The sequence below is a fragment of the Cnephaeus nilssonii genome (genome assembly GCF_951640355.1).
Source record: "Cnephaeus nilssonii genome assembly, chromosome: 5".
Lineage (NCBI taxonomy): Eukaryota > Metazoa > Chordata > Mammalia > Chiroptera > Vespertilionidae > Cnephaeus > Cnephaeus nilssonii.
Window position 1 is genome coordinate 24,946,723 of NC_137076.1, and position 20,760 is coordinate 24,967,482.

Genomic DNA, 20,760 nt, shown 5'->3' on the forward strand with positions numbered 1-20,760 from the left:
TATCTGTGTCTGGTCTTTGTCTCGGTGTGTGCCTCTTTAAGCTTTAAAATAGATACCTTTTAGCCGGTTTGGCTTGGTGGATAGAGCGTCAGCCCACAGACTGAAGGGTCCCAAGTTCAATTCCTGTCAAGGGCACCTGCCTGGGTTGTGGGCTCGAACCCCAGTAGGGGGCGTGCAGGAGGCAGCCAATCCATGATTCCCTCTCATCATTGATGTTTCTATCTCTCTCCCTTCCGCTCTGAAATCAATTTAAAAAAATTATAATTTACTTATTTTGAACAATGTTCAGAGCTATAGAAAAGTGACAAGACTATTATAATAAACTCCCTTATGCTCTGTTCTATACTGTGGCCACCTAGCTACATGTGGCTGTTTCCATTTAAATATACATTCGTTATAATTATAATTAACTTGTGCCTGGTGGCTAATATATTGGCCTTCAGAGGTAGAAAACATTGCCATTGTGGCAAAAAGTTCTAACAAAGACGCACAGTGAAGACCTCAAACAAAATCTTTACAGATTGCGTTTTCCTCGTGACGATTCATAGCAATTGTAAAAGGCAAAATTCAAACAATACAGAAACGTTGGGCATAGCAGAGGTGCCCTGCTCCACTTAGTGCAAACACCTACCCTGTCAGCAGTTTGGAGTATCTCCTGCCAAACCTTTTTTCTAAAATGTTTTGCTGCTTTATTTTTTGAGATATAATATGTACACATGTTGTGCACAAGTCTGTTAGGGTTGCCGAATGAGGAACTCACGCGGCCAAAGTGGTAAGGGATTATAAATTTATTAAGTCTTCTGGAAACTCAGATGAGCTGAGCCCCCCAAATGGCACCAGCACCCAGGGACAAGGAATCAGATTTTATTTTTTAATTTATTGATTTTTTACAGAGAGGAAGGGAGAGGGAGAGCGAGTTAGAAACATCGATGAGAGAGAAACATCAATCAGCTGCCTCCTGCACACCCTCTACTGGGGATGTGCCAGCAACCAAGGTACATGCCCTTGATGGGAATCGAACCCGGGACCCTTCAGTCCGCAGGCCGACACTCTATCCACTGAGCCAAACCGGTTAGGGCCAGGAATCAGGTTTTAAAGGACTCTGGGCGGGCCTTTTTTGGGCAGGTCCACAGGGGAAAGACTGTGGTCTTAGCAAGTGGAATGTGGTCTCAGCGAAAGGGAATGCCGGTTGTGAAGTGGCCTAAAGGTCAGTTCCCCGGGGAGGGGGCTCGATTCCATTATTTGATCCGACCTGACAAAGTCCTGCACAGAAGCACACTGCTCCGCGGCTTTTCACAAACCGAACACCCTCGAGGCACCAGCACCAGGACGGGAAGTGCAGCAGCCCGGGTGGCCCCAACCCTGACCCTTCCTCTCACTCCCTCCAAAGGTGATTGATGGCTGCTCTCCTGACTTCTCACTTCCTCTGTTTCACCTCTGGATTGTTCAACCAGGAGATAATGGGTGGGTTTCAGAGGTTTCAGGAAGTCCCAGGAATTTTATGCAGAGTTGTCTATTTCTGAGTGGAAGGTCCATTGACTGTCAATTTTTCAGGAGGGTTAGTGAGCCAAGAAGGGGCCTTTGTAACATTTTTTTTTTAAATTGTTTCTCTAGCCCTAGCTGGTCTGGCTCAGTGGATAGAGCGTCAGCCTGCAGACTGAAGGGTCCCAGGTTCTATTCCGGTCAAGGGCACATGCCTGGGTTGCAGGCTCAATCCCCAGGGGCGTGCAGGAGGCAGCCAATCAATGATTCTCTTTCATCATTGATGTTTCTATCTCTCCCTCTCCCTTCCCCTCTGAAATCAATAAAAATTTATTTTTTAAAAAGAAAGATTGGCCTAGTTGTTTAAAAAAAAAAATTGTTTCTCACAAGTAATTGCCCAGGACCATTGTGTCCTCTTTGCTAATCTTGTTCAGCTAATGCTTAAGAATCCATTCCCCACCACCACCCCGTTTCTTGCTTTAATTTTTAAAATATATTTTTATTGATTTTAGGAAGGAAGAGGGAGAGAGAGTTAGGAACATCAATGATGAGAGAGAACCATTGATCGGCTGCCTCCTGCACCCCCCACACTGGGGATCGAGCCCACAACCCAAGCGGCATGTGCCCTGACCGGGAATAGAACCACGACCTCCTGGTTCATAGGAGCCATGCCCGCCAAGCTAATTTTTTTAATACATGATTTTTTTGGTTAATCCTTACCTGAGTATATTTTTCCACTGATATTTTAGAGAGAGTGGAAGGGAGGTGGGGAGAGAAAGAGAGAAACATCGATGGGAGGGAGACACACATTGACTGGCCCACTCCCAAACATGCCCTGACCAGGGCCAGGGAATGAACCTGTAATCCAGGTACAAGCCTTTGACCGGGAAATCAAACCCACAGCCCTTTGGTGCCCAGGTGGACACTCCAACCACTGAGCCACACCAGCCAGGGCAATATATGATTTTTAAATATGTTTTTATTAATTTAAGGGAGAGGAAGAGAGGGGTGGAAACATCAATGATGAGAGAGAATCATTGATCAGCTGCCTCCTGCACACCCTCTACTGGGGATCGAGCTTGACGTCAGGGCATGTGCCGTGACCTCCTGGTTTATGGGTGGATGCTAAACCACTGAGCCACACTGGCTGGGCTAAACCATTTTTAAGTTTCAGTTCGGTGGCATTAAGTACATTCAGATTGTTGTGCGGCCATCACCACCACCCATCCATTTCCAGGACTCTTTATCTTCCTAAACTGAAACTCTGTCCCCATTAAACATTAACTCGTCACCCCCCTCCCCCAGCTCTGGGCACCATTCTGTGAATTTGCCTGCTCTAGGGACCTCACATAAGTGGAACCATACGGAATTTGTCCTCTGTGTCTGGCTTATTTCACTTAGCATAATATCCTTAAGATTCATCCGTGTTGTAGCATATGGCAGAAGGTCCTTCCCTTTTTAAGACTGAATAATATTTCATAGTATGTATATACTACATCTTGTTTATCCGTTCATCCAACAATAGACACCTACTTGCTTCTACTTGTTGGCGACTGTCAATAATGCTGGTGTACAAATGCAAGCACAGGGTAGGCGTTAGACTGGGAGGGTCAGACCAGACCTGGGTTTAGCGACCTTGATACTTGAGTTCTGGCTAGGAAAGATTTCAGAGCCAAAGCTCACACTATAGGAGAACATTAAGTTTTGTTTTGTTTTTCATCCTCACCGGAGAACATTTAGGGGAACTCACAGCGGTAGAAGAGCAACTCCTCGACGGAATGGGCTGAGGAAACAAGTTATAGAGGGAAAGGAAGGGCCTTGGGAGAGTGGGAGTGAGGAAGCTAATGGTAAAGTGTCTGGAGGGCGGAAGAGAGGAGGGGGAGGCAGAGAGGAGCGGGGAGGCAGAGAGGAGAGGGGAGGCAGAGAGGAGAGGGGAGGCAGAGAGGAGGGGGAGGCAGAGAGGAGAGGGGAGGCAGAGAGGAGGGGGAAAGCGAAATGAAAAGCATGGGCAAGCTCCTGGGAGGAGAGTGAGCTGAATCCTCATTCCGAGGGTTTTGAAGGTGAAGATTTTAGGGGAGGTGCCAGGGGAAGGTCTTAGTAGAATATTCATCAGCTTTCCAGGTGTGTCCTTGCAGGGTCAAGGTCTCCCCTGATTCATTCTCCAATGCAGTGGGTCCTGAGGTCTGCCATGGGGTCGCTGGTCTGGTTTTGCTGCTTTTCTGGGCCTGGAGCTGAAATACAGCTGAGGCCTAGATGTTAATAGTAGCCATCCTTCTGGCTGTGAAGTGGTTCTAACTTTGCTCTTTAGAAGAGAGGTGAGTGGCCTTTTTTTGACGGGGGCATTTATATCTGGCAGGCTATAGTTGTGCAATTTCAAATGGCTAATCTCTTGAACACCTCCCCCCCCCCCCCCACGCCAGCTGATAAGAGAGCTATCATTAGCCCATGGCTTAGAAAGGTTAAGAATTTGCCAAGGTCACAGGTAAACTGCAGAGCCAGAAACTGAATCCAAGGCCTTATCTCCTCATTATTTCATTCTGCATTGTTAAGTAATCCACCTCACTGCCTTTGGGCACAGAAGGTGAGCTCCTGCCACCAAAGGTCACACAGCTGGTGGTGACAGAGCAATGTCATCATCCAATGCTCAGCCATCAGGAGGGTGAGCAACACTGACCTTGAGTGCTGACTCTGGGGACCAGGCTCCATGCCCAGACACCAGGCACCAATATTCCTGCAGGAAATAACTCAGGTGTCATAGCTTCTTTTATAGATATACAATATTCCTGCTGATTGTCAGAGAGAAAGGGAGGGAGGAGTAGAGAGAACATCAGTGAGAGAGTGGAATATCAATTGCTCTGCCTCCTGCGTGGCCCTACTGGGGATCCAGTCGGCAGCCACAACCCAGGCATGTGCCCTGACCAGGAATGGAACCTGTGACCTCTCGGTGCACGGAATGACACTCAACCAACTGAGACACACCGACCAGGGCAGGTGTCATGACTTCTAAATCTTCTAGCTGGTTCATGAGAAAAAGGCTGGGGAGCTTCTTAACCCAAAAAATCTGGGGATGGTCTTCTGGGGTCCTAAACTCTCTTCCTCATTTTATACACCCTGTCAGCCCACAAGTTCTCTCGATTCCAGAAGATCTGGAATCGAGACCTTCCCTAGCTCACCCCTACCTAATGTCTCCCAATGCTCACCCCTACCTAATGTCTCCCAATGCTCACCCCTACCTAATGTCTCCCAGTGCTTCCTGTTACACCAGAGAGAACTTCAGGGCTCCTGGCAACCCTCTTGCTCACCCCTCTCCAGCCACGCCAACCCCCTTGCTATTTCTTAAACAAATTAAAAATTTTCCCCACCTCAGCAGCCTTTGCACTTGCTCTTTCTTCTCTCTGGCTATTTATAATTCCAACACCTTTTCATCACTCAGGTCCTAGTTCATATATCCCCTGCTCAGGAAGTCCAATCCTGATCACCGTCCCCCACCCCGAATCTAATGACTATCCTATGACCCTGTTTAATTGCCTTCACAGCAGGTGTTCCGGTTCAAAAGATCCTGTTCATGTTTTCTTTCTTATTATGAGGTCTTGCTGCCATAGCAATGATATTTTTATGTGACCTATAGTAATATAAATTTCACATGTGACCCAGCCACTCAGGTGTCATGGCTGTGTAACAAATTACCCCCAAATTTACTGGCTTTAAACAACGACATGTATCTTGCTCACAGATTTGCAGTTTGAGCAGGGCTTGATGGGGACAACTCATGTTTGCTCCTCTTGGTGTCAGCTGGGATGGCCTGAGGCTGGGAGTTGGCATCATTTCAATATTCACTCACTTGTCTGGTGCTTCATGTTGGCTTATCTGGGACCTTCATGTTGCCTGGGCCTCCTCTCACCATGGCCACTGGGCTCAGAGAGAGAGCAACCCAAGACTGAGAGAACTATCACCAGGCAAGAGATGGATCCTAGTTTCTGACCTATGCTTGGAAGTTGCACAGTGTCCTTTCTGCCACATGCTATTTGTTGCATGTTAAAGAGGAAAGGAATTAGAGTCTAGCTTTTGATGGGGCGTGGCAAAGTTGGAACTACGGTATTTCTGTAGTCATTTTTTAGAAATACAACCTGCCACACCCAGGATACAAATGCAGAATTTGGAGTGTCCCCAAACAATACAAGTACTTAACTAACCCTCCATACACAATGCACTGAATTTTTCCATTGCATTTTGTAGAAACGGCTGATCAGGACCCACTGCTTTTATTTCTTCACCTCAGTTTGAGGAACATGTCACGAGTGTGCAGTTTGTCTTTCCTCTACTGTAACCCCGCACCTAGCATGATGTTTGGTGCGCTAAGCACCTCACCAGCTAGCATTTCATATGTTTTATTTAACACCTATATGGCTCCTATTGAGTAACAGAGAGATCGTCCTCATTTAATCTCACGCCAACCCTGAAGCAAGTACAATGATGATCCTCACTTTATTGAGAAGGAAAGTGAGGCACAGAGGGATGAAATTATGTGCCCAAGGTAACACAGCTAGTAAGTAGCAAAGCTGGGGTTGGAATCCAATAAATCTGGTTGCAGACTCCATCTTGCTATGCAGACACTTATTGAATTTACTTATTTATTGTGAGTCTCCCACGCACACTTAGAACCTCAGATCCACTAGAAGCAATTCACTGCTTGGCCCTTAGAACGCCGCCCTGCCTGCTGCCGGTGCTCCAACTAAGGAGATGTCCACGGCTTCAAGCTCTAGCAGCCACTTTCCCGTCTGCGCAGGCGCATCAGGTTGGACCTAGAGGCAACCCCCGCCCCCTCCCTGCGTCGATTGGCCATCGCCAATGCCCGCCGCGTGACCCGGCGCAGGCGTACTAGGCCAGACCAGAGGGGCGTCCCCAATTCGCTAATGACTGGCGGAGGATCAAGCCAATAGAAATGGACCTCTTCAGGAAGGGGGCGGACCTAGCAACCAGTTAAATTTGCGCGGGATTGGCACTCGCGCAGTCATGGCGGCCTTCCGCGACATGGAGGAGTTGTGCCAGGGGCTGCTGAGCCTCCTGGGCGCCAACCACGCTGCGGCGCAGCAGCGGCGGCTGCTGGGGCGCTACGGGAAGATGGTGGAGCGGCTGCTGGAGACGCAAGACGGCGCCGAGCAGCAGCTGCGAGGTGAGGGCAGGGGCCACCGCGGGGGCGAGGCCCGGACCCAGGCCCTCCTCTTGGGAGGGTGCGGCCAGGCCGGCCTCCAAAGCCCCGCCCTCCTGCGTGCCCCCAACCCTTAGCCAATTTCCCGTGGGGCTAGCGGGCGGGAGCTGCTCCCTCTGAGCCTCAGTTTCTGCACCCGTGCAATGGGCTTTAGGACAGCAGCCGGTTAGCACCTGCTGTGTGCCAGGCATAGTGCCCACCCTGGATGGCAGCAGAGAACAAAACAAAATCCCTTAGGGGAGCTGATATGCTAGTAGGGGATGGCAAGAAAAAATGAATACCTCTGGAGGCGACAGGCCAAGGAGAAAAACTGTAGGTTGTGTAGGGAGGAGTGGTGATGTTTGGGGGCGGGGTCAGGGAAGGCCTTCTGAGATGATGTTTTAGCAGGAACCCTAAGGAGGTGAGGGGGGAGCCAGGGCTATGGAGAGGATTAAATAAATTGATGTGGATAAAGTGCCTCCGGCTGTATGTGGAGAGAACACTGGACAAATAGTATCATTTTTGTCGAATCCAAGACACCATCAAATATAAGACTCTTAGCCCTGAGCCACAGTTGGTTGGATTTGGGGCTGGAGAGAGAAGAGTCCGTGTTCTAGGGAGCTGGGGTTCTGAGCCAGTGAATCCGGTTCAGATCCAGGCTTCGGAGCTATGTGCCTGCGGACAAGTCCCTGAACCTCTGGGCGTCTGTTCTTCACCTCTCAAATGGTGGGAGGGGTTGGCTCACCTCCCTCAGGGTTGTGAGGATGCGCTGAGCAGGGGCTCCCAGGTTATCCTGCACACGGAGCACACACTCAGGAGGGTGAGTGGAGAAGGGGCAGGAAGGCTTCATAAGAAAGCCAGACCCTCAGCTCTCCTAACAGGAAATCCGCAGGCACCTCTCAAACAGACAAATCAAGAAAGCAGCATAAGCGATTACTTAAAACTATGAAGGTCAGTGCCTGAGAAAATAGTGAAGAGTTGAAAGCCCCTGCCTCAGAGGGGTGGAGAGGCTTCGAGGGAGGCGTGTGCGTGCACACGTGTGTGTTTAAATGTTCACAACCATATACATGTAATAATACTTTGGTTAAAAATGAACAATGTCAGTTTGCAAACACTTAAATGCCAGCCCTTGGAGAAGCACCTTTAATCTGTGTTGGCAGGTTCCTCCAGCTCTGTGGGAAGGAACACAGTCACCTGACGGTGTTTTTCATCTTTCTGGATGTTGTGTTCCACACGTGTTTATTCTGAGAAGGTGTGGCAGTCCATGGTGACTATGAGATGCAATCTCTGGTTCGAGGAAGAAGTAATTCAATGTGAGAGGGGCTGTCATGGGAGCACAGTCATGCCCCAGGAGGGAGAAGAGTGTCCCACTGTCTGGCATTACCCAGGAGGTCCGGATGTGTCCCATGGAGGACAGGCAGGCTGAGGCCCAGGACGGTGAAAAATGTGGCATTTGCAGAATGAGGCATCTTTGCAGCCAGAGCAGAGAGAAAAACCCGTGGTGGGGTGAAAGGGAGGGAGAGCGGAGGCTGGCAGGAATAGTGAAGATGCTCAAAGGGCCCTGGACCTTGTCCCGGAGACACTGGGGAGCCATGGGAGGTCTTTGAGAAGGGGAGTGACTTCACATTTGGCCTCTGAGGCAGCCATTCTGAAGGTAGAAGGAAGAGAGGATCGGCAGATTGGCAACAGGAGAGACCAAGCTAGGGCACATGGGGGAGGCGTACAGGGTGGTCCTCGAGGGACAAAGGACCTGCACCAGGGAGGCAGGGGGACCTGTCAGGCCTGGATGGCCAATCGGATGCAGAAAGTGAGTCAGTTCCAGGCTTCTTGCTCGGGCAACAGGAGGGATTGTGACGTTATAAATTAAGATTAGGTGTGCAAGAAGAACTTTATTTATTTATTTTGTGTGGATTCAAATGTGTTTCAGTGAAATGGCAGTATTTATGTGAGGTCCAGGTGAAACTGTCTAGTGGGTGTTCGGAAATAAGATGAATGGGTTGGGGAGCTGCAGACAGGGAAGTGGGACCGTTCATCGTTGATGGGGGGAGGCGGGGGAGGGGTAGTTGAGGCCACAGGCCCGTGAACCACAGTCTGCTCCTCGGGCTCTCCCAGGACAGACCCCAGGAAGCCCGAGTTGAGGGGCCTCGGCCTTCTCCCACCCGCAGAGATCCTCAAGGCAGAGACGGATGTGGCCCAGAGCCTTCTCGATGCGAAGGAGCAGGCGTGCCAGGGGGGTGCTGAATTGCAGCAGATTGAAGCCAAGCTTCAGAAGGCCAGCGAGCAGGATACTCACCTGAAGGCCAGCCTCCTATATCCTTTCCTGCTTGTTTGAAACAGCTGGGCCTCGGCCTCTCCTGGGAGTTGTGAAGTCATTCACACTAGAACCCGTGCTTGGAGCCAGAAGCCTGGGCCCATGGGGCTGCTGTTAGCCTGTAGGCGGCCCTCCCTCCAGAGTCAGGGATCCTTAACTTCCTGCTCTACTCAGCTCACCAGGGAGCTAGAGGACCTCAAGGAGGTTGAGGCTGATCTCGAAAAACAGGAGAAGGAAGTTGACGACGACACGACGGTCACCATCCCTGCAGCCATGTAAGGTCCCATAAATGCCAGTGTGAGTGCATGCCTGAGTCTGTGTGTTCAGTCCACAGCTTTTTTCGGGGGTTGATGCTGGGGTAACTTTCTTTTCTCTCTCTTTTTTTGTATTCTTATACAGGTATGTGGCTCAACTTTATCACCGAATTAGTAAAATTGAGTGGGATTATGAGTGTGAACCGGGGATGATCAAAGGCAGTATCCTTTGTGGAGAAAAGGAGCCCCATGCACTGCTGGTGGGGATGTAAAATGCTGCAGCCGCGGTGGGAAACAGGATGGGGGTCCTATACACTTCCGAGTGTAAATCCTAAAGAGCTGAAAGCAGGGACTGGGACAGATACATCATTGTTCCTGGTAGCATTGGTCGCAGAAGGTGGAGGCAACCCATGTGTTCATTGCTATGAAATAGTATTCAGCCTTAAAGGGAAGGAAATTCTGACATGTTACAACATGCTTGAACATGGAGGACATGCTGAGTGAGAAAAGCCAGGAACAAAAAGATAAATACTGTAAGACTGCACTTACATGAGGTCCCAGGCTCAGTTCTGGTCAAAGGTATGTACCTCGGTTGCAGGCTCCTCCCCGGCCTGGGCCCTGGTCGGGTCACGTGCAGGAGTCAAAGTCATAGAGACAGGAAGTAGATGGTAGGTTTCAGGGGCTGGGGAGTTAGTGTTTAATGGGGATAGTGTTTCTGTTTCACAATGAAAAGGTTCTGGAGATGGATGGTGGTGATGGTTGCACAACAAGATGCATGTGTTAATGCCCCTGACCTACACACTTAAAAATGGTTAAGATGGTGCCCTTGCCTCTGGATAGAGCGTTGGCCTGTGGACCAGAGGGTCCCAGGTTCAATTCCTGTCAAGGGCATGCACCTCGGTTGCAGGCTCCACGGGGCACGTGCAGGAGGCAACCAATCGATGTGTTTCTTTCACGTTGATATTTCTGTCTTTCCCTCTCTAAAAATCATGGAAAAATATCCTTGGATGAGGATTTTTTAAAAAATGGTTAAGATGATAAATTTCATGTTATATGTATTTTACCACAATTTAAAAAACAATATTGTGCATTATTAGAGCTTAAAATTTTCTTCACGAAAATCTGTTAGTCTCTATACATCATACACATTTTTGAAGGCATCCTTTTGCTGGGGGGGCATGGGGAGGGCGGTGCGTCGGGTTTCCTTACATCGTGCCCGCAGTCCATCGTGGCCCCAGCGTGGCCCAGCCCATCCACCTGGACAGCACCCAGCTCTCCAAGAAATTCATCAGCGACTACCTTTGGAGTTTGGTGGACACGGAGTGGTAGCCGGAGCCTCTCGGACTGTCTTGCACAGAGCGGGAATCATTTGTGGTGTGTGGTTAGTGCCTCGGTGGTGAGATCAGCTTAAAATTAAATGTTTAAACGTAAACGGGATTTTTACTGAATTCTCCCCCTCCTCCCGATTTTTTGCCTCAGATGCTGGACTGCCCTGGGCCAGGCAACCATAGAGAACTGACTTAACTGCCAGGCCTGTGACCACATCTGTGACAACACCGTGCCAGTGACACATAGTGTATGAAGACAGATTCCGGGTCTTGATCATTTATTATTCAAGTCTGGCCCTTTTTTATTCATTCAGAGAGTATCTTTGAGTGCCACTGTGTGCCGGAACTCTGCTAGGCACCCAAGACACAGGTGAAGGTGAAAGGATCCCTTTGCCCCTGGAGGAGTCACGTGTGAGCAGGTGCCACCCCAGAGCTATGCCTGGTCAAACTCATTTCCCAGCCTCTTTTGCAGCTAAATTGAGCCAATGAAATGTAAGTGGAAGTGTTATATGAAACTTCTAGAAGGATCCTTAAAAGGCAAGGGAGTATACCCTTTCTTGCCCCTGCCGTTTAGTTTCTGGAATTTGGGTGTGATGGCTGGAGACCTGGCAGCCACATTCCACAAGTAAGGAGGGGTGCAGCGCTATGGGGGTGATACAGAACTGGTATCTGATGATGGGAGAGCTGGTGTCAGCCCTGGACTTCTTTAAAGGGGGAGAAGAGGTTGACCCTAAACTATCCTGTGTGTGCCATTGTTGCTTTTGTGTTTCTATCCCAAACAGTCAAAATAAACCCTAACTGATTAAGCATGGAACCTAGACCAGGGCCGGCCAATCAGTGTTCATCTAAAGCTCATTTTCGGTGATTTGGGTACTACTCAGTGGGAAGCTCGAGACCTGCCTGCCTGAGGAGGGGGAAGTAGAGCCATGGACACCTGTTGCCCCCTGGATACAGCTTTGCCCGAAGCCAGTAGATTGTCCCAGGAAGCTCTGGGTGTTGGGTTCTGTACACCCCTATACAACTGAAGTGTTTACAATCAGCACAATTCGTGTTTTAATCAGAGACGGGCATTCTAGGCAGCGGGAACAGGAGTTCTAGCAGCACCTGAGCACATCCAGTGGACTCGGCACTGACCCTGGAGGTCCTGGGGCAAGGAAGCCTGCCTGCGGGGCTCTGGGGAGACGGCCCAGTAAAGAGGGCCGATCGCCCATTCCGCTCACACGGTTCCAGAACTCCAGGGCCCTGCTGCATGCCAGCGCCTGGCTGTTCCTGTTCACAGCCCTCCGGGCTGCTGCTGTTCCCCGGTCAGTCGGGTCTTGCGGTGTGAAGTGGGAGCAGACCCCCATCTGCACCATCCACGTCTAAAGGGCAACAGACGGCCTACACTAGGGTTTTCCACCCCGGCCCCGGTGACTGTCGGGGCCAGTCGTTGTCTGTGGTGGGCAGTCCTGGCATTGCAGGACATTGAGCCACATCCCTGGGCCTCCACCCGCTAGATGCCAGGAGCACCCACCTCAGTTGTGACACCCACAAATGTTTCCAGCTACTGCCAGTGTCCTAGAGGGAGTCCCCCCAAGGCTGCTGACCAGCCTTGCAGCCAAAGCAGGCTTTGGTCCGTGGTCAGCTGAGTAACAGCGGTCACTCTGGTGGCCATTCCTGCTAGCACAGCTGGCCTCCCATCTGCTCACCTTTGTGGGGGAAGGTGCCAGGAGCGCCCCCAGCCCAGCTGAAAGTCCAGAACAGGAGAAGAGCGTATTTCCCCTAAACCTAGAGTGCCTGGAGAGCAGGCGTGGGGTTGGGTCCGTTGTTCTAGGGGGGCCATGGAGGCCTGTGCCTGCCTGCGGCTCAGTTTCCCCAAGAGGAAGATGGTCCCTTTAGGGAGACTGCATGAACCCAGGCTCAGGGGCCATGCCTGTCCTCCCCCACACCCCAGTCTCCAGGGACTGACCCAAAGGAGTGAGCAAGTGTGTGTGGGAGCATGGCCTGGCCGGGGGCCCTGTGGGTGGGTGGGTTCAGGGAGGTGCCTGAGCTCACGGGCAGGGAGAGGCCCTGGCCCTCCAACATGCTTCGGCCCTGACTCACTGCCGGGGTCTGGCCAGATGCCTGGGACAGCCAGCAGGATAGGCTCAGGCCCACAGCCTCCAGCCTGCGCCCCTGCTCCCACCCCCCCGCCCATTCTTGGAGCCTCTCCACCAGCTCTTTTCTGAATCCTGGAGGCTGGCCAGAAGCCGCTGAGCGCTAGCCCAGCCCTGTGGAGGAAGGAGGAAGATTCATGTCCCCAGGACCAGGGAGTGGGGAACCAGGCCACCAGACTACAGAGCTGAGGGTCAGCCCTACACCGCCGCCCCATTCCTAATCCTGCGCCCACCCCATTCCTAATCCTGCGCCCCCACCCCCACCCCCACCCCCAGTGTGGGCCCGGCACCATCCTGAGCAGGGAGGACGATTCATGTTACAGATGGGGAGACGGCACGGCACAGACCAGTCAGGACAGTGGGGGCCCAGGGTCACTTCACTTTTCAGATGCGAAGGCGCCTCTGAGGCGTCTGCGCCTTGTCCAGGGTCACACAGGTAGAAAGAGACCAATGAGAACTGAGTCTGACACCTGCACTTGGTCAGGCCCTAAAGGAGACAAGCAGGCCTGGGTGCAGGTATGTGAAGTCTTTTTTATAAGATATGGGAGGGGGCATATAGTTTTGTTTTATTATATATTTTTTATTGATTTCAGAGAAGAAGGGAAAGAAAGATAGAAATATCAATGACACCCCTACTGGGGATTGAGCCCGCAACCCAGGCATGTGCCCTTGACCAGAATTGAACCTGGGACCCTTCAGTCCGCAGGCTGACGCTCTATCCACTGAGCCAAACCAGCCAGGGCCGTGAAGTCATTCTTGATCAGTGGTTGCTGGTCAGATATGCACACGCCTGGTCGACCTGGCTGACAGGTGGTGTTGCTGAGGCCAAACACCTCACCCTGCACCCCGCACCCCTGGCAAGCTCAGAGAGCGGCTGGGGGCAGGCCAGCAGGACCGGTCTCTGGGCATCAACACAGCATTGTTTGGATTCCCGGGGGCCCTCCGTGTGTGGCCCACACTGATCCACCCACACGGCGGTCCCAGGACCCCCAGTGGCCTCGACTGACTGAGAAATGTGGGCTCACATCTGTGACCTGCACCCCGTTCAGGAAGCCACGCTCCGTGGAGGCCATGGCATCATGGTTGAGCGGGTGCTGTGTGCTGGCTCCATGGCTCCTGACAGGTAAGGGTTGGCAGCTGATGTTGGCAGAGCTGGGGTTTGAACTGGACCCAGAACTTGAATTTAACCCTGAGGTCATTCCAGTTATTGATAAATGCTGTTGGTATTTGGGGGGGGGGGGGGCAAGGGCTTTGTAGGAGGCCCAGGGAGGAGGTGTCATGAGAGCCCAGACCTGAGCCCCCAGGGGACAAAAGTCGGAGCCAGTGATCCCGGCAGAGGGAACAGCATGCGTGAAGGCTGATGCTCTGAACCACAAAGCGGCCAGGGCGCGGGGACCCCGAGGCCACAGGGCTGGATCACGCTGGGCCTGCAGTCCAGTGAGACATGGGGCGGATTTCAGAGTCCAGGGGTGCTGGTCTCACTGTGAACTCCCAAGCTCCCCTCCTTCATCCCAGGCAGCGTGGGAGAGGAGGCCGGGGTGAGTGGGAACAGCTGGGCTGGGAGGGTGGGGCTGGGGAAGGAGGAAGCCCCTCCGCTGAGGGCAGGAAGCTGCACTGGAACCCGAGCTGAACTGCCTGGAGGGGCGACGACCAGGCCCAGGGGTGGGTGACAGGACCTGAACAAGCTCACACAGCCCTCAGCCTCATTCCTTCATCTCAGGGGGAGCGGGTGCTGCTTTCCCCCCACCCCATCCTCCGGGCAGGGCATTGGGGGGCAGCTCTCCCCGTCCCCCTTCTCCCCCTTCCCTCCAGAGGACCTGGGCCCAGCCCCGCAGGCTCCAGCCTGACTCACCACAGGCAGCTGTGGTTTGGGATGCCAGGGCTGGGGGCGGGCAGCAGCAGAGCATCAGGCTTGGGAGAGCAGCTTCCTCTGCCACCCACCCGGCCTGCCGGAGCTGTCGAGCCCGCACCCATATTGGGGAGGCAGCTCCCAAACTCCAGGCTGCCGCCCCCACCCTTCCAGGACCAGCGCCTTGGGTGCGGGCCGAGCCCATAGGCCAGGGGGCTGGCCGGACAGCCCAGGGGAGCTGAGCTTTACCTGGTGACAGTCACACCTTTCACTGAGGGACCCCATTCTGAGCCCAGAGGACTGCAGCCAGAAAAGGGGTCACCCCCATGGTGACCGTCCCAGGCTGGTGATGGAAAAAGTCCAGGGAGTCGGTCCAGGGACCCCGAGCCTCCCCCTCCCCATCTGTAAAGTGGGTGCCGGTCACCGCAGGGAGCGGATGAGTTCACCCCGCAGACATGTACATCCTTGTATGTCACAAAGCTCTAACCCCAGTCGGTGCCATAGTTGGTGCCCAGCAGGGTGCCTGATGGGTAATAGTGACTCCAACAAGGCCGCCAAGGCCGGGTACCAGAAGCTTCCCTGCCTCTGCCTCTCCCACCCCTTCACTGCTCTCACCCCTTCACAGCTCCCTCCAGCCATCCCTCGGCCACCTCCCCTGCGCAGGCCATTCAGGTTCATTTGTCCCCTTTGCCACATGGCTGAGCATGGGCTCAGTCAATCACCCAATTATTGACCGTCCCTGTGCAAGCCCCTGATGCTTCCTGTTTGGCCAGTTCAGCTTTCACCCCAGAGGCATTTGGAACCTTCCCAAGACAAAAGGCGGAAGGAAGGAGGGAAGTGCCACCCTGTGGACAGAAATGATAGCAGTCCCTGCAGCTCCTGGCCTTCACCTCCAACCACAGATCACAGAACCGGAGGCGGATTAGCCTTGGCCCCAGTTTTATTGGGGAAACTGGCTTTGATGGGCCCAAGGTCATCTGTCAACCCAGGCCGCCTGACTCAGCCTGTGCTCTGCCCCTGCCCCGGGGTCCGTTCCTGCCAAGCCTTCCCTCAGCTGTGGGGATTAATTAGAGGAAATAATTTAATATTGCTATTTGCCCTTTCTCTATAATAGAAGTGTCAGAGATGAAAGAAAATTAGTAAAATGTATATGAAAACCTTCCTCCTGTCAGAGTCTGGGGCACACCACGGGACCCAGAGTCAAGTCCCCGCCCACCCACATGCACCTCAAAATCGTGTGAGACCCAGACCCGGCCGGCCCCCCCATTGGGCTAGATCCAGACCCAGCCAGTCCCACCCTTGTCAAGCCCTGCCAGGCAGGGGGCGTAGCCTCAGGTCCCCTGGCCCAATGCCAGGATGGGGGGCGTGGCCTGAGGTCCCCCAGCCCAGACCAGGGCAGGGGGCGTGCCTTGAGGTCCTCCATCAAGCCCCGCCAGGTGGGGGGCATGGCCTGAGGTCCCCCGGCCCAGCACCAGGACGGGAAGAGCACCTTGAGGTCCCTTGTCAAGCCCCACTGGGCGGGGGGCGTGGCCTCAGGTCCCCTGGCCTGGCACTGGGGTGGGGGGTGTGGCCTGAGGTCCCCCAGCCTGATGCCAGGGTGGGGGGTGCAGCCTGGGGTCCCCTGTCAAGCCCCACTGGGGCAGGGAAGGGCGTAGCCTCAGGTCCCTGCTGATTGCTCCTTAAGGCTCCTTATGGGAACTTGGCCTAAGATGTGTGTGCAGCCATCTTTGTGACAGAGTGATGGTCAATTGGCATATTCCCTCTTTATTAGATAGTATATATATATTTATATCCGAGAGTATATATTTTTTCATTTATTTTTATTTTTTATTTTTAAAATATATTTTTATTGATTTCAGAGAGGAAGGGAGAAAGGGAGATAGAAACATCAATGATGCCCTAACAGGTTTGGCTCAGTGGCTAGAGCGTCAGCCTGCGGACTGAAGGGTCCCAGGTTAGATTCTGGTCAAGGGCATGTACCTTGGTTGTGGGCACATCCCCAGTAGGGGGTGTGCAGGAGAAAGCTGATCGATATTTCTAACTCTATCTGTTTCCCTTCCTCTCTGTAAAAAAAATCAATAAAATATATTTTTAAAAACCATCAATGATGATAGAGAATCATTGATCAGCTGCTTCCTGTACCCCCCCCTCCCCCCAGGGATTGACTCCAAAACCTGGGCATATACCCTGACCAGGAATCCGACTGTGACCTCCTGGTTCATAGGCTGACACTCAACCACTGAGCCACATTGGCTGGGCATTGATTTTTAGAGAGAGTGGAAGGGAGGGGGAGAGACACAGAGAGAGAAACATCAATGTGAGAGAGACACATCCATTGGTTGACTCCCACAAGAGCCCCAACCAGGAACCCTGGATGGAGCCTGCAGCCAAGGTATGTGCCCTTGACCTGAATCAAACCTGGGACCCTTCAGTCTGCGGGCTGATGCTCTATACGCCAGTCAAACTGGTTAGGGCAGTAATTCTATTTTTAATTTTCCAAGGAACCACCATACTATTTCCACAGCCTGCACCATTTTACATTCCCACCTGCAGTGCCTAAGGGCTCCGATTTCTCCACATCTTCACCAACACTTGTTACTTTGTTTTGTTTTTTATTACAGTCATTCTAATGGGTGTGCGGTGGCATCGCATGGCCTGCCTGCCTCCTTTGTCTTTTTTTTTTTTTTTTAATATATTTTATTGATTTTTTACAGAGAGGAAGAGAGAGGGATAGAGAGTTAGAAACATTGATGAGAGAGAAACCTCGATCAGCTGCCTCCTGCACACCCCCTACTGGGGATGTGCCCGCAACCAAGATACATGCCTTTGACCGGAATCGAACCCAGGACCTTCTAGTCCGCAGGCCGACGCTCTATCCACTGAGCCAAACCGGTTTTGGCGGGCCCAGACTTAAGTAATTTTTATTGTCTTTTATTCTATACTTGAGGCCCGGTGCACGAAATTTGTGCATGGGGGTGGGGTGTTTCTCAGCCCAGCCTGCACCCTTTCCAATCTGGGACCCTTCGAGGGATGTCCGACTGCCCATTTAGGCCCGATCCCCGGAATCGGGCCTAAACGGGCAGTCGGACATCCCTCTCACAATCCAGGACTGCTGGCTCCCAACTGCTCGCCTGCCTGCCTTCCTGATTGCCCCTAACTGCTTCTGCCTGCCAGCCTGATCACCCCCTAACCACTCCCCTGTCAGCCTGATTGATGCCTAACTGCTCCCCTGCCAGCCTGTTTGCCCCTAACTGCCCTCCCTTGCAGGCCTGGTCTCTCCCAACTGCTCTCTCCTGCAGGCCTGGGTCCCCCCCAACTGCCCTTCCCTGCAGGCCCTGTCTCCCCCAACTTCCCTCCTCTGCCAGCCTGGTCACCCCTAACTGCCCTCCTCTGCAGGCCTGATTACCCCCAACTGCCCTCCCTTGCAGGCCTGGTCCCTCCCAACTGCCCTCCCCTGCTGGCCATCTTGTGTCCACATGGGGGCAGGATCTTTGACCACATGGGGGCAGCCATCTTGTGTGTTGGATTGATGGTCAATCTGCATATTACTCTTTTATTAGATAGGATAGAGCAGTGGTCAGCAAACTGCGGCTCGCGAGCCACATGCGGCTCTTTGGCCCCTTGAGTTTGTGGCTCGTGAGCCGCAGTTTGCTGACCACTGCGTTAGGACAATGATTTAGGTGATACCTTAGAGCAGTGGTCGGCAAACCGTGGCTCGCAAGCCACAAACTCAAGGGGCCAAAGAGCCACATGTGGCTCATGAGCCGCAGTTTGCCAACCACTGGGATAGAGGCCTGGTGCATGGGTGGGGGCCAGATGGTTTGCCCTGAAGGGTGTCCCGGATCAAGGTTGGGGTTCCCTTGGGGTGTGGGGCGGCCTGTGCAAGGGGCCTGTGGTGGTTTTCAGGCCGGCCACGCCCCCCGGCGACCCAAGTGGATGCCCTGGTATCTGGGATTTATTTATCTTCTACAATTGAAACTTTGTAGCCTGGAGTGGAGCCAAGCCTTCTGCTCGCTCCGTGGTGGCAGCCATTTCTGTTGGGATTTATTTATCTTCTATAATTGAAACTTTGTAGCCTTAAGCGCAGACCAAGGCAGGCCAGGGCTGCAGAAGCTTGGCTTCCTCCATTGCCGGGGGCAACCCTAGCCTCCTGCTCTCTCCAGCTCCATGGCTGCCACCATTTTTGTTGGGACTTATTTATCTTCTATAATTGAAACTTTGTAACCTGGAGTGGAGGCCTGGGCTGGCCAGGGTGTGCGGAAAGCTTGGCTTCCTTCATCGCCGGGGAAACCCAAGCCTCCCTCCTGCTCTCTGTAGCTGCAGCCATCTTGGTTGGATTTATTTGCATATTCGCTCCTAATTGGCTGGTGGGCATGGCAGAGGTACCGTCAATTTGCATATTACTCTCTTATTAGATATGATGCCTAGAACAGGACCTGGCCACACAGTAGGTGCCCAATACATGTTTGTTGAATGAATGAACAAGCAGGAGATTTAGCAAAATCCCAACTCAGGGGAGCACCCAGCAGAGCTGCCTCCCAGCTGAGCACAACATCTCCAGAGCCTGAGCCTGCCCTGAGCTCAGGGCCATGTTCCCTCACAGATCCTTGCCCCTGCGGAGCCCAGCCCACCAGCAGATGGAGGAAGTGAGGGAACAGAAGACAAAGTGCATCAGGTTTAGCCAAATGGTTCATTTAAGAAATTTAATCAAAATAGGACAGACTATAAAAACATTCTGTACAGAGGTTTAAATCAAAGCCCACCCCCGAGCAGCCCATGCAGGCAACATGGACACGGGTCTGCTGAAGAGCACAGCGCCTGGGCTGCGCGGGTCAGCTGTGCAGAAAGATGAGGCCTCTTCCCCGATGCAGATCCCTGAGGGGTCACCCAACAAAGCAGCACCCGGGGTTTGCAAAAATAAATAGATCTGTTTCCATATATACGAGTGATAAACGTTTCAACAAATGTACAAAGTGCAAACATGAATGCCCACTCCTAGGTACAGGGCTCCATTTACAGGCTTCAGAGCGAGAAACACCTTTCACAGTTTCCTGCAGGCGGGCACAGTGGCGGTGTCTGTAGTGCACAAGTGACAGGGAAGCCACGGGCGGCCCCTCCCACTGTCCCTTCGGTTGTAAATACATGTGTGACAATTTCAGAAAGCATTCTTGTTTCTTAAGCCCCATCTAATGACCACACCCAGGGACGTCTTAGGGCTGAAACACCCGTCCGTGACAGCTGTCCTGTCGGGGAGATGAATGGCTCAGGGACATGTGTGGAGCAGTGGAAACACCAGCCAGATAATCACATCTTGGCTTTGAAGTGCTGGGAGAAAGGCCACGAGACGGCACCTCATCCCCTCCCACTCCCGGGTCCTCTCCGACCGGGGAGCCCATCCTAGCCAGACCAGAAAACAGTGCAAAATAAAGAATTGTAGTCTTTACAGATGTACAAACCTGAACTAGAAAAGTGCAAGGGCACATGGAAGGGGCTGGGGCTGGGTCACAGGCTGGTCCAGACAGCCACCAGGGGCTGAGGGACACTTATCTTCACACACAAGCTACCCGGGATCTCGGGCACTCAATAAATACTAAGGGCAAAGGGTGGCTCAGGCTTTCCCCGGGGAACTGTCGAGGTTTTGTTGAATGAATGGGGCTCAGTTGGCCACCCCCGGTCTGCTGGACTCAGCCATGTCCACACCAGTGCCAGAGTCCCTTTCCCGGCTTAAGGAGAGGGCGCATACTCGGCTTGGAAAACGGATTTCATCCTGATCTGGATCTGGGGGTGGCAGAGCAGAAGCTGACTCTGGCGTCCACCAAGGCTTGCAAGGCAGAGGTAAACACATTTACTCCTGAGGTTAGAGGCTCGGCAGTTGCCTGGGACCCTGTGGGCAGCACCTGCTCTCCGTTCAAAGCCACTTGCTTTCTCTTGCTTGGTGTCCCTCCGTCCATTCGTTCCTCAGGCGAGGAGCCAAGTGAGGAGAAAAGGTCAAGAAAAACTTTCAACCCAAACCCATTCTGTGTGCTCTGTCGCCTGCCTCCCAGACGAATAAATATATAAAACAAAGCTCTGGCAGACAGGCCCGGGGCTGCCAGCGTCGAGGTCAGCTGCCAGCAGGGCTTTTGGCCACTTCTTTCTCTGAACGGAACGGGAGGGTGTCGGAGGTCTGAAGAAGGGTTTTGGAAAGGTCCAGGGTTTGGGGAGAAAGTGTTC

General features: G+C 52.8%; 1 protein-coding gene across 1 annotated transcript; it reads left to right on the top strand.

Moving 5' to 3' along the window:
• The first annotated feature begins 6,480 nt into the window (after window positions 1–6,480).
• On the top strand, window positions 6,481–11,383 carry SPC24 (SPC24 component of NDC80 kinetochore complex). The gene is made up of 5 exons (XM_079773299.1): window positions 6,481–6,655; window positions 8,836–8,996; window positions 9,144–9,256; window positions 9,381–9,457; window positions 10,458–11,383. Exons 1-5 carry the CDS (start codon window positions 6,496–6,498, stop codon window positions 10,562–10,564), a joined length of 618 nt encoding a protein of 205 aa, XP_079629425.1. The 5' UTR covers window positions 6,481–6,495; the 3' UTR covers window positions 10,565–11,383.
• The last annotated feature ends 9,377 nt before the right edge of the window (window positions 11,384–20,760 follow it).